The following is a 13,673-nucleotide window of genomic DNA, read 5'->3' as shown; positions in this document are numbered from 1 at the left end:
AAGGAAGAGGTTTCAAGGTGAGTCTCTGAGAGACTCTGAGCAGGGACTGGCAGAGAAGAGCCAATGCTCTGAGCCGAAGCTAGAGTTGACTGAGGACTAGCAGGTGGGTTTGGTGGAAGAACAGGGGAGGGGTCAGGAGGGACGAGCAGTAAGCCTGGGGAGGTACTGGGAGCCCAGAGCATCTGGCTGCAAAGGTGGCTAAGCTGGGCCATGAGGAACAGAAAGTTCTTGAGCAAGAGTCTGGAGAAAGACTGGGAGGGAAGAGACCTGCTCGGAGGCCTGGCCTGAGAAGAAGCTCCCCCCGATCCCAGCCCCTTGCACGGCGGCCAGGTCCGTCTCCACTGACTTGCTTATTGTGCTCCTGCGCAGTGACATTCCCTGAGCCCACGAAGGTGTCACCTGTCCTTGGAGGCAGCAGGCTGTGATGAATGTCGTTCATTTCCTGATGATTTGTACTCTGTGCCCCTACCCCCAGCCCAGCCCAGCCTGCCTGGCTTCAGGGCACACAATCCATCACCCTCCACAGCAGCCTCTGAAAATGGGCTGTTTGTCTTCCGACGCTAAGACCTACCCAGACTGATGGGCACTGGTAGAGACAGATGGTGAGGGTGGGGTGGAGGGACTGAGACAGATGGGTGGGCGTCTGGCCGGGGTGGCTGGCACTGAGCTGGGGCCTTTGGGGGGCCTCTCACATGCCAGGAGCAGGGAGAAGGTGGGTCCCCAGGGCCCAGGCTCCATCACGTGGCAGATCACAGACTTGACAACTCATAAAATCATGGCATAAATATGACGATGCCAGAAAGTAATAGAATTATTGACCCATGACATCAGAGATAAATGGAATCATAGCACTGACAAGGACCCAGGGTCATCTCCTGTCTTAAGGTCATGAATGATAATAATAATTAATGTAATAACTAATAATATCAACTAATGTTTACTTAGTGCCTATTGTATGTTAGACACCATTCTAAGTGCTTTAATCTCATTCAGTCATCAAACAATACTGTTAGGATTTTTTTTTTTTTTTTTTTGCGGTACGTGGGCCTCTCACTGTTGTGGCCTCTCCCGTTGCAGAGCACAGGCTCCGGCCGCGCAGGCTCAGCGCCACCAGGGAAGCCCAGGAATTATTATTATTATTATTATTTTTTTTTTTTTGGCTGTATGTGGGCCTCTCACTGTTGTGGCCTCTCCCCTTGTGGAGCACAGGCTCCGGACGCCAGGCTCAGCGGCCATGGCTCACGGGCCCAGCTGCTCCACAGCATGTGGGATCTTCCCGAACCGGGGCACGAACCCGTGTCCCCTGCATCGGCAGGCGGACTCTCAACCACTGCGCCACCAGGGAAGCCCTCAGGAATTATTTTTATCATCATCGTACAGAAGAGAAACGTACAGCTCAGAGACGTTACGTAATTTGCTCAAGTACACATGGTTACTAAGCAGTAGCCCCAAGATTTGAATCAAATGGCCTGATTCTGGACTTTCCTGCCACCATGTATGTGGTCACCTGGAAAGTCGCAGTACCCAGGGCCCACTATGGTCAGTCCTCCAGGGGTGCAGAGACGCCCCTGCAGTTTCCCATACCTATACTGGGTTTACCCACAGCTCCCAGTATTCCTCAGAACCTACTATGTGCCTGACACCGTACTAGGTGCAAAACTGAAGAGCCCATAGACCCGCAGGACCGGAGGCTCCCACCCACATGTCCTGATGAATCACTCACACACCCTACAAAGGCATCTTTCTATTCTGCCCAGCCAAGGAGAAGACAGTCCAATGACGAAGTGGCTGAGCAAAGAGCAGGACTCTCTGCCTGGCCTCTCTATGCCAGGTGACACAGGCAGAGCCCCTGCCCATTCATCCCGGCAGCACCTTCCTGGACTGAGCAAGCTGCCCTCTGGGCAGCCTTGGCTGAGTCTCCCTCCTGGGCTTAAACCAAACAGGGGGATGGGCTTCCCAGCTGCAGGGCTGCTGCCATGTGCCCACCTACCCTAGTTCATTCAGAAGCCCCTGATGGGAGACCCGACATAACTGGGGACAGGAACCAGGTTCCAACCTTCCTTGGAAGTTATCTACTATGGAAAGATCTGCTGAGTACATTTGGACCCTGAGCCCGATGGGAAGGGAACTATATAATCTATTTGGGGGAAGAAACCAGTGCCCAATTGTGCACAAGTTTTAAATAGGCCACCTTCAAAGGGTTCTTTTCTGTTCATTAAAGCGGTTCCCCCCAGGACTCTGACTCAGCAGGTGTTTTTCAGAGGCAGGTGGGAGCCCTTCGTACTGTTCCTCTCTCCTCTTCCCTCCGTTCGCAGGGATCTGGGGCGGGCTGACCACAGTGCTCCCATGAACATCTGGAGTGTTGGCCCCCATGCATCTGCTTCGTGCATGTGTGGGGAAGGAGGAAGACACAGGACCAGTTTTATGGGTTACTTTTGGTTCCTCCCACCCCAGCCCCAGAAGAAACTCTGAAGGGATCTAGCTGCCCCATGAGTGAGGAGGTGAGCCACCAAGTGACAGGAATGTTAATACCTCAGACACACTGAGCACACACCTGCCTGAGGGCCTTTGTAGCTGCTGTTCCCTCTAGAACCCTCTTCCCCCAGGTAGGCACACAGTTACCTCTCTCACTTCCATTGGGTCTCTGCCTAAATATTAGGACCAAATTAAAATAGCATTCCTGTCAGTCTTTATCTCCTTACCCTGCTTGTTTTTTCTCCATAGCATCTCTCACTGGTTAACAGGTACGTCTGTCTGTCTGCACACACAACCCCAACCCCCAACCCCGTAGACTGACAGCAGGGCATTTTTTTTTATACAGCACATTCCTATTAGTTATCTATTTTAGACATATTAGTGTATATATGTCCATCCCAATCTCCCAATTCATCCTACCACCCCCCACCCCCACCCCCCCCGCTTTCCCCGCTTGGTGTCCGTACCTTTGTTCTCTACATCTGTGTCTCTATTTCTGACAGCAGGGCATTTATTTTATTCATTACTGTATCCTCAGCTCCTAAAACATTTTTTAGGTGGTCAGTAAAACTTATTGAATAAAGAGCGAAGTCTTTATTTCTCCCCACCTATTACTTCACTGACCAGGAGGGGATCCTGGTGACGGGTCTGCATGGGGAGGAGTTGGGTCCTAATAGTAATAACTCAGGCTTCGTGCTGCTGGCTGGTAAGTCTACTTGGCTATTTGCAAGGTTGGTTTACTCTGGTCCAAACTGCTCCTCAGCCCAGAACTATGCTACCCAAGGGGGGACATATTCCCCAGAAGAGCAGGAGAGACTGCACATTTGTATCAGTGGGACCTGGAGAATCACAGTCCAACAGCCCTGACCTCTAGGTCCTTATAGCCCCCATGCTGAGTGACACCAGGACTTCCTTTCCTTCCTTCTCCCCTTCCCAACTAGGAAATCCAGTCCCTCCCCCCCAACTAGGAAATCCAGTCCCTCCCCACCCACAGCACCTCTGAAATTATTTTTCTCTGTACCTTGCTCTCCTGGCTTTCTGTCTGCTTCTCCCTGTTTTATTCTCAGTGTCTTTTGTCTTCTGTTTCCTCTCTCTCCCCCTCTCTCCTTCTCCCCTTGTCCCCTCCCTGCTTTTCTTCTCAGAGTGATGGAGTGAATTGAATGGGTGGCATGAATCTCATCAAGTGCCCTTCACATTGCCTGGTACAGAGTAGTGTTCAACAAAGGCCGTTTCCCCCGGCCCCCCAAATCCTGTACACCCTTCCTTTCCTCCTCTTTTCCCTCCCTACCTCTCTCTTGTCCGTCTACTCCCTAAAACCAAGAGGCCAATTCCGCTTAGAACTTTCTAGCCCGTATTTGCGCGTCGTAGCCCGGTCGCCGCTCCTGATTGGCCCTGTGCCTCTGGCCACACCCCTGCTTGGCTCTTCCCTCCCTCGGACCCCGCCCACCCAGTCTCCGGAGCCCAGTCCAGCGCGCGCGGGCCTTTTCTTTCCGAGGGATGGGCAACGTCGTCCCCCGACCACTTGCATTTAGTTCCTCTTCTCCATTCTTGCAGCCTCTCTCTCCCTTTCTTCCCGTCTCGCACCAAGACTTTCATTCCCTCCGGGATTTTCTGGGCTCTTCATGTAAAGGTCATGTCTGATGCAGTGTTCCCCCGCACCACCTCCACGCAGCCTTCTGTGAGCTTCGAGGGACGGGAGGAAGGGAGAGAGGGAGGCACTACCGGAGGAACCCAGGGCACAGAGACCAGTGCACCCAAATGCTGAGGAGGCCAGTTGCCCAGACTGGGGACCGCTGTGGTGCAGTCGGAAGAGCCCTGGGCAGGCGTCAAAACCCACTTCTGCCTCTTAGTGTCTATGCGACTAAGGATAAGCAATTTGCTCGGCCTCAGTTTTCCTATCTGTAAAACAGGGAGAATTCGCACCCACAATGGCAGATGGTGTGAGACCCATAGTAAGTGGTATGGAATCCTAATCTGTACCACGGACTAGAGGCAGAAAGCTCTACCCTGCCCATTCCCACCTGCATATGCCTGACCAGCCGTGGGTGGGGTCAGGCCTCTGGGCATTGGCTGGTACCTGGTCCTTGAGACCAGGAGGGCCATTGGCTCAGCAGCCGGTCCCTGCCTTGGCTCTGGCCTGGTCTTGGCTGTGGTTGGTGCCCAGTCCTGCCCTGCCCTCTGTTCTTTTCAGAAGGGACTCTGGGGCACTTTCCAGGGCAGGGGAGAGAGGGCAGGGAGGGAGGGCAGATGCTACACTGAGAGTGGGCCTTAGGCAAGTTCCAGGTACCACTTGTGACAGTCCATTTAATGCTCCCAGTGCCTAGCTCAGGAGATAATGTGAGTGAGTGAGTGAATGAACAACCTACTGAGGAAGATTATTACGTCAGGTGGTATATGTAAAGCACCTGGCAGGTGCCTGGCACACAGTCAGCCCTCGGTAAATACTGCCCCTTTCCCTGCTGCCTCTTGGACTGTTCTCCTCCCTTTATTGGCAAGCAGTGTGCTGTAATAGAAAGAACACTCGATTTAGAGTCCCAAACACCTGGTTATGAGTCCTAGTTCTTTCACTCATTGACGCACGACCCTGGGCAAGTCACTTACTTCCCTGGGCCTCAGTTTCCTCATCTGTAAAAAGGGAATAATGAATCTGTAAATTTTTAAAAAAGGGAGTAATGACATTGCAGGGTGAATGAGGAGCAAACAAAATACATGAAGAAGGCCTTTGGAGAAGCAAAGCACGGTCCATAATACTATGCCTCCCTCCTGACGGCCACATGCCTCCGCCTCTCCCCTCCTGCAGGCTCAGCACGACTGGCATGACCCATGGCAGATTAAAATCTCAACCTGATTTCCTCACTCCCCTACCCCCATCACCTCTCTGTGATGTCCTTCGTGGAGGCTCCACTGTGGCACAGCACCAGGGCTTGGCCCACCCCTGCTGCCTAGCTGGCCATCTCCTCGTGTCCATTAAGCCCCAATCCAGATTTCTTTCTCTTTCGATTAAACCACTTAGCCTTGAAGCCTTTGCCCCTTGAGCCCAGATTTGCACACACATCCTATGAATAGCTTTGATTAGAAAGAAAAACCAGAATTTGGTACAAGTGTTGCTCAGTGCTGCCTTGCATCCAGCAAGTAAGGGATGCCGGTCTAACCCAATGCTGTTTCCTGAGAGACTGGGCACAGGCTAAGCTGTGGGGGGGAGATGGCAGGCGGGCCCCAGCCAGGGCTTGGCAGCTGCTGCTGCCCTGGACTGAAGATGCCACCCCTTCATTGGCTCGGGGCTCTCCCTGGCTTGTCTGTACACTCTATGGCCAGTCTCAGGTTACTAACTTCTCCCATCATGATGGACACACTGGGTCTCCACAGGACTGGCGTGCCAGCCTTGAGAGGAGAGGGGCACGGAAGGGCAGAGAAAGAAGGGGCAGCATCAGGAGGGATGCCAGGACTGTCCTCAGCCCAGCCCCCACCCAGTGGAGACCAAAAGCCCCCACCTTCCCAGAAGTGTTACTGTGGCTTCAGCTCTGCTCCAACACGCACACGCACACGCACACGCACGCTCCACTCCAAAACGCTCTTAATTAAGGGCAAACATTTGGAAGGGGATTTTGACATCCTCTCTTTAGTCCAGTTGTTTACATCCTTTTCTTTTTTTTTTTTTTTTTTTTGCGGTACGTGGGCCTCTCCCGTTGTGGAGCACAGGCTCCGGACACACAGACTCCGCGGCCATGGCTCACGGGCCCAGCCGCTCCACGGCATGTGGGATCTTCCCGGACCAGGGCACGAACCCACGTCCCCTGCATTGGCAGGTGGACTCTCAACCACTGCACCACCAGGGAAACCCCTACATCATTTTCTGAGTCACAGACCCCTTTGAGAATCTAATGAAAGCCGTGGTGCCTTTCCCAACTGCATGTATAGAACAAATTTTTCATTTAATTTCAAAGTCTCTATGAACCCTTAAAGCTTCCAGTGGACTGAGATTAAGAATTTCTGATCAGATCCAACTACTTCATTATCGATAAAACACTAAGGCTCAGAGAAGGCAAGAGACTTGCCTACAATCACACAGCAAATTAGTAGCAGAGCCCAGTCTGAAGCCAGGGTTCCAGATTACTGATTCCTTTCCACTCCCCCATATGGTGTCTCCCTCCCTTTTTTCTCCATGGTCCCCTTCTCAGTCAGTCCTCTCCTAGGTCCCAGCACAGACCAGAGCACGAATGTTCGGTAGAAGTGGTTATCAGGTGAGCTAGAAGGTGGGCCAACTTCCTTCAGCTGGTTCCTCCCTGCAGGTCCAGAGCAGATGTGGTTTGGTTGTAGAGACATGTGAGGGAACTGGGTCAGGGGTTGGCTGGGTCTCTTCCGAGCCATTCCAGGCTGTGAATTCTTTTTTTTTTTTTTTTTTTAATATTAAATGTGGTTTTTTCCTTTTTCTTATTTATTTATTTATTTATTATTATTTTGGCTGCGTTGGGTCTTCATTGCTGCACACCGGCTTTCTCTAGTTGCGGCGAGCGGGGGCTACTCTTTGTTTCAGTGCGGGGGCTTCTCACTGTGGTGGCTTCTCTTGCTGCGGAGCATGGGCTCTAGGCGCGCAGGCTTCAGCCGTTGCGGCATTCAGGCCCTAGAGCACGCGAGCTTCAGTAGTTGTGGCATGCAGGCTCAGTAGTTGTGGCACATGGGCTTAGTTGCTCCACGGCATGTGGGATCTTCCCGGACCAGGGATTGAACTCATGTCCCCTGCATTGGCAGGCGAATTCTTAACCACTGTGCCACCAGGAAAGTCCCAGGCTGTGAATTCTAAGAGCTGCGGTCCAAGTAAAGGGCCAAGAGAAGTGTCCTCAGGCTACAGAGCAGGGGACCTGGAGCACGTCCAGCCTTCCTCTAAGTGCCAGCCAGGATCTCAACTTTTAACACCACCTCCAGCCATCTCTGTTCCTCCTCTGCTCTGGAACCCACATTGTCTCCCTAGTGCCATAGCATCAAATTCAGATTCCTTTCCCTGGTGTCTCCTCTGCAGAAAAGGAGCTCATCTCTGCACTGGGGTCATTGCTCCTGTCCTGTGCCCAGATGGCTTGTGAATGTGGACCAGAGGGGAGGCGGGGGGACACTGCAGTGGGGATGTTGCTCTGCCACACCCATTGTCTCTGCCCCCAGGACTGCAGTGCAACGCATCCGTGGACCTCATTGGCACCTGCTGGCCCCAGAGCCCTGCAGGGCAGCTGGTGGTTCGACCCTGCCCTGCCTATTTCTACGGTGTCCGCTACAACACCACAAGTAAGGGAGCCCGTGGAGGGCAGACCATCTCCTGGGAGGTGGGACAGGATGGGGAGAGCTTGGGACTTGTTGGAGGTGGGGAAAATAATAATGACAATGGCAATAATAGTAATGCCATTCATGGGTACAACCGCCGTTGACCAATGGCCAGCGCTGTGCTCTGCTGGGTATTCTGCTCATTACTACCGATGCTCACGATACCCTGGAAGATGCTACATGTGACTATGTTACATAACTAAGGCCTCCGAGGCTCAGAGAGGTTAGGGAAGTTGCCCAAGGTCAGCAGCTGGTACGAGGTGAAGCTGGAATTTGCATCCGGGTCTGTCTGACACTTTCTTCTGCAGGTGACACACTGGGTTTACGTTGGCATGAGCCATGAGGTAGGGCAGAGATCATCAGAAAGCCCTAACTTTGCTCAGAGAGGATACCAGGCCTATCCAGGGCCCTCCAACCACGAGATGGGGGACTCAAAGTTTTAGATCCATAGGCAGGGGGCTTGTCCTTGCATGTAGGCCCACAGGTGGGGTGGGGGTGGGAGACGACTGACCCGGGCAGGGTTTGTTCGGATACTTGATCCCCATGTAAACACCCTGCTCCCCTAGGGCCCTGAGCCTCCACCTCCAGGCTTTGCAGCTTCTTGCTATGCCACCTGTCACCCTCAGAATTAATTTGCTCTCCCCTGTCAAGGCCTCACAGCCCCTGCTTATCAGGAGGGCAACAGCTGCAGGCCAGGGGCCCTGAGCTGTCTGAGGGGAGGGTGGGGGGTTCCTTGGGTGGGCCCTTGGGGTCTGGTGGGCCTGAGATCAGAGCCCCCCCCAAGAGGTGACAGAGGGTGACCACAGACACCAACTGTGACCTTTAACACAATTTTCCTCTCTTATGGCCCTCGGGCCCCTCATCTGAGGATGGAGAAGGCTCGATGACATGGCTTCTTAAGACTGTCCAGCTCAGAACTCCCAAGTTCTTTCTCCTGCCCCTCTCTTTTTTTTAACCAGCTGGATTAATGGGGTTTGGGTTGGGGGCCACAGCCAAGGAGGGGTGGGAAGGCCCTGGGGAGGTGTTGGGACTGGGCGGGAGGCTGGAACAGCCAGACCATGCAGCTTCGTGTGTCTGCAACTGCACCCTGGACCCCAGGAGGAGAAGAAAGCCTGGAGGAGGTGTGGGGAGAATGCAAGTAGGAGGAAGGGCAGGACAACCTAAAGGAGAGTTTGTGTATCCTGCCAGCCTCTAACTTGGGCCCATTTTAGTTGGAAATGCAGGCAAAGAGGCTAAAAATGCCCAAGGTCACAGGGCTTGGAGGCAGCACTGGAACTGGGGAGCCAGAGCCCTCCTGCTGTTCCCCTCACCCGGCTGGGTGCCCTGCGCTGGAGCTCCCCAGAGAAAGGCAGCACTAGGGCTGGTGCTTGGTGGGGCATGGGGGGCTGCTCCCAGAAGGAATCCCCCAAGTCCCCTCACCAGAGCACCAGGTCCTGTCAATTCCACCTCCAAAGTGAGTCTCATGTCTGACCCTCCCTGCCCTCCATCCCCAATGCCACTGCCCAGGTCCAGGGTACCCCAATCTCCAACCCTAGTTTCTCATCTGACCCTGTCACACACACCCTTGCTTGGAGTCAGCCCTTCTGTGGGTCCCCATGGCCCCCATGGTCAAGTCCACCCGCTAGCTACAGTCCTGCCTATCTTTGCAGCCGGTCCTGGCCACTCCCCATGAACTACCGCCACTCTCATCCCCGAACGTGACTTGACATGCCCCGAATAAACCTTTAGTGCCTGGGCACATATAACTCAATTGGGTAGTCCTGCCATAAGTGGAAGCCAGGAGTCTTGGCTTCTAGTCCCAGCTCCACCTGTACCTGGTTAAGGAACCCTCTGCACTGGCTCTGCCCGGGCCTCAGTTTCTCCACCTGCAGGATGGGTGGTGGGAGGTTTGGGTGAGGTGCTCTCTGGGCTCCCTTGCTCTCCCCTCTGTGATCCCAGGAGAGGAGATGGAGGAGGTGATGGTCGCTTGACATGGGGGCAGGGCTGGAAGACTGCCCTTTCCAGGTGCCCCCAGTGCCAGAATGATGAGGAACACCCGTGTCAACAGTAGCGACTGGTAACCCAGAATTGTACCTGATCGTTAGGCGCTATTTAATTCATTTACCGACGAGGTGCTGCCAGGACCTCTAGGCCTTCCCCTTAATGGCCTCCCTCCCACTGCATCTGATCTTCAAAGGAATGGGAAGCATTTCCCAAAATATCCACTTTCCCATGACTCTCCAGGAGGACTGCTCAGCTCAGCAATTAAAGACAAGGAAGTCGCCTCCCCCCTGGCAACGACTCGCTGCTTGTTGGGCCTGTTTTCTTGCAGGATCACCTCCTGCAAGCCTGCGCCCTCTAGATGACCCGGCCTGGGAAGGACTCCAGGCTCCCGCCCCACCTATGGGATTCAAAGGGGAGCTTGAGCCAAGGGGATGCCTCCCGGAATCCCCGCCAGTGCCCCCTGTGATAGCGACAAGTGACATGTTCTGAATCTTATGTAAGGTTATAGAAATATAGCTCCAAGACAATAATGATAAGAATAAGAGCTCACACCACATGCCAGGTAGAGCTCCAAGCACCCTGTACATGTCAGCTAAAAATGCCCCTCAACCATTGAGGTAGGAACCCTTGTTAGGATCATTCCTATCTTGCAGATAAGGAAGCTGAGAAGTCGTGGGACTCATCCAGGTTCACACACAAAGCTAGTAGCAGCTGGTGCCAGGATTTGAACCCAGGCTGTCTGGGTGGAGAGCTCGTAACACTACAGTATACTGCCTCTCTTAAGGCAGCAACTCCCACCCCTGCCCTCATGCCCCTTCGCACCAGATCTCTGACCCCAAGTCCCTTTCTTTGAAGACACTTTGGAGCAGCCTCTGGTCCCAGGCACCTTCCGTCCATGGCAGACACACTGGTTTCCCCTGCTTCCGTGCCTCCCCCAAGGCATCCCCGAAACCCCAGCCACTGAGCCCTCAGCCCTCTGGTAGCTTATCCCTCATTTAGCAGTTAGGAGGGAATCAGCAGCATCTTCCAACTCTGCCCAAGGGCTCAACTCTGCCGAGACTCAGGTCCACTGGCAGGGAAGCTGAGCAGAGCTTTAAAGATCCATTTAGCCTCATTTCCCCACTGGTGTGGTGAGCGAGAACAGCCTCTCAGCAGAAGGGCCGAGGGGCAGCGTTAGAGAGGAGGCCTCAGCCCGGCAGCCCTGGAGGCCAGGCCGGGGCTCCCTCTCCTGGGGAGGCAGCCGCAAGCCCACCTCCCACCCCATCCTCTCCCTCTTGTGTGGTGCTGCCAGCAGAGAGGCGGGTCCCAGGCTGGACGGCCTCTTGGAAATCAGCTGGTCCAGCCCTTCCTCTTACACATTAGGAGGGGGTCCTGAGAGGCCAGCTGGCCGATGGCACTCACGCAGTGGGGGCCCCCGTTCTGCCTCTCTCGTGGCGCTCTGCCACTGCAGGGACTGGGACCCAAGCAGCTTCCGCAACCTCCTTCGGCCCTGCTGGAGGGGGGGGGGATGTGAGGTGAAGGTCAGTGTGAGCCATGGAAAGGCCTGCAGCAGGCGAGGGGCTCCGGTGGAAATGGCTCAAGGTTCTTCCAGCCAGTGCTCCCTGGTGTCAGGACCAGAATTTACTCAGGGAAACATATTTAGAGCTACCGATGCCTGAGAGGGGTACAGGGTGGAGCAGGGTGACCTCCACCAGCAAAGAAGAAAAGACTCCAGATTTGAATCTCCCTTGGACCCCTCCCTACTGGGTTTCAGGGCCCTGGTGTCCCCGGGGAGCGGGCAGGAAGGAGGGTGTCCCGGAGCCCTGAAGCCAGGCCTCAGTTCAGACCACAGGCAACTCCCAATCTCCTTAGAAGGTGACACGTTCTGGCTTCCAGGCTGATGACTGCTTGGACCACCCCCCCGCTTCCTGGGCCACATTCCTGCCTTTTTTCCCAAGTGCCATGTGCCAGGCTGGGAGCCAGTTGGGGCGGATCCTAATAATGAAATAGTGCTACACGAGACCCACTCCCATGACATCCCCCAGCACATCTCCCATCTCCTGCCACCTGTCATTTTCTGTCCCAAGAGACCTCCACCATGGATGCTCCCACTACGTGACCCTCCAACATAAGGCCTGCTGTAGGGAAATACCACCCTGGGGACCTTCCCTAACAGCTGCCCTGTGATCCCCACCCCCGTGAGACACTGCCATGTGAGACCCCCACGGGATACCTCGCCACGGAGAGTCCCACTGTGTGAAACCTGTCATTGCATTGTGCCACGTAAGCTGTCACCACACTCTCCCTTCCACATCTTGCCTGACCTCGTGAGAACTGACTCATGAGAACTCACCATTCTTTTTTGCTACCATGTGAGACCCCAAAATGGGAGATTTCTCAGAAGGGTGCCCACCATGTAATCTGCCCCGCATAAGGGCTTGCAAGGAGGTAGGAAACAGCCCAGTGAGCTGGTCAGGCCTCTGCCCGTGGGCCAGTCCCGTGGGCATGATTGTGCCAGCCTGGGTGGGCAGAGCCATGGCCCCGTGGGCAGGCATTGGGGTCACCACTGTATCTCTGTTGGGGGCCAGTGGGCAGAAAGGCAGGAAGGTGGAGGTAGTAAGAAAGCCCCTCCCCCCCGCTTCACCCCCAGCCCCCCAGCAAGCCGGCTCCTGTGCTGGCCCAGATGGACAGTTAGATGGACAGTCGAATGGGCGGACAGATGCTCAGTTCCTTTTCGGGAGAGGAGCCACGGGTCACTTTGACTCTCTTCTTTTTCTAGACAACGGCTACCGCGAGTGCCTGGCCAATGGCACCTGGGCCGCCCGCGTGAACTACTCGGAATGCCAGGAGATACTTAGCGAAGAGGTGAGGCTCCGAGCCAGCTACCCTGCTGAGGGCTGGGCCTGGGCCCCCAGCACGGCTCTGCGCCTGCTACCAGCCAGTCGGATGGGAGAGCCAGAGGCTGGTGTCTCTGCCCTGCAGAGAGAAGCCAACTGGGGAGCCAGAACTAGGCCAGCCTGTGAGTGGGCATCCTCAAGGGAGGGTGAGGCCAGAGGGCAGCGGGCAGGCTCTGAGAGCAGTGAGTTGAGTCTCCCTCCCTCCCTCCCTCCTTCCCTCCCTCCTTCCTAGCTCACTGGAACCGGTTCTCATCCGTTTTCCACCCCACCCACTGGAGTGACACATCCAGGTCCAGCCAGGGTCCTGCATTCGAATCTGGGATGTGGGTGGGAGGAGCCATGGAGTTGGAAAAAGCCCTTGAAGAGCCTTTCAAATATTTAAATGTTTTTGAGAAAGACGTTGCTTAGACGCAATACAAAATTCAAAAGGTACAAATGGGAAAACAAAAAAGTCTCCCTCCCAGCCCTGTCCCAGCCACTGGGCTCCCCCCATCAGAGGTAACCATTTTGCCAGTTTCTTAAGAGTTCTTCCAGAGACAGTCTCTGCATAGGCAAGCAATTATGTATATATATTCCTTTTTGTTTTTCACCCAAACGTTGCATATTACACACTTCGTTCAACACCTTGCTTTTTTCATATAATCATCCATCTTGGCGATTGTTCCGTATCAGTACGTAAAGAGCATCTTCGTTCTTTTTTTTTTACATTTGCATAATATCACGTTGTACAGATGTTCCATAGCTTAGTTAACCAATCTTTATTCTCATCTTTGCTTATGACAAACAGCGCCGCGATGAATAATCTTTGAAGGGTGATGTTTGGCAGATGCGCGGGCATATCTGTCGTTCTGTGTTGTTGCTACCTCCGTCCCCCTTGTCTCCTCCCCTATATCTCCACCCACCCCTTTGGTGGGTGCTGAGGAAGGTGGGGGTCATGGAGCAGGAAGAAGGAGTGAGCAGAAAGGAAAGGGCAGATGGGAGATGCCCCAAGTTGTCCAAGGGCCCCAGGCTGCTGGGGCGTGGGGGGAG

At 54.4% G+C, this 13,673-nt stretch overlaps 1 protein-coding gene across 3 annotated transcripts in view; it reads left to right on the top strand.

Annotated features, from left to right (window-relative positions):
- LOC308606717 (corticotropin-releasing factor receptor 1) overlaps window positions 1-13,673 on the top strand; it is a 51,116-nt gene that overhangs the window by 25,565 nt on the left and 11,878 nt on the right. For 2 of the 3 annotated variants that reach the window (XM_081217957.1, XM_081217956.1), the window contains exons 3-4: window positions 7,630-7,749; window positions 12,527-12,612. In XM_081217957.1, coding sequence (XP_081074083.1) covers window positions 7,630-7,749; window positions 12,527-12,612 — 206 coding nt within the window. The remainder of the gene's footprint in view (window positions 1-7,629; window positions 7,750-12,526; window positions 12,613-13,673) is intronic. The other variant, XM_081217958.1, reaches the window with a different exon arrangement.

This window comes from Mesoplodon bidens (genome assembly GCF_964165515.1).
Source record: "Mesoplodon bidens genome assembly, chromosome: 19".
Taxonomy (NCBI): domain Eukaryota; kingdom Metazoa; phylum Chordata; class Mammalia; order Artiodactyla; family Ziphiidae; genus Mesoplodon; species Mesoplodon bidens.
The sequence above is the reverse complement of the archived record's forward strand: the minus strand, read 5'-3'. Positions and strand labels throughout refer to the sequence as shown.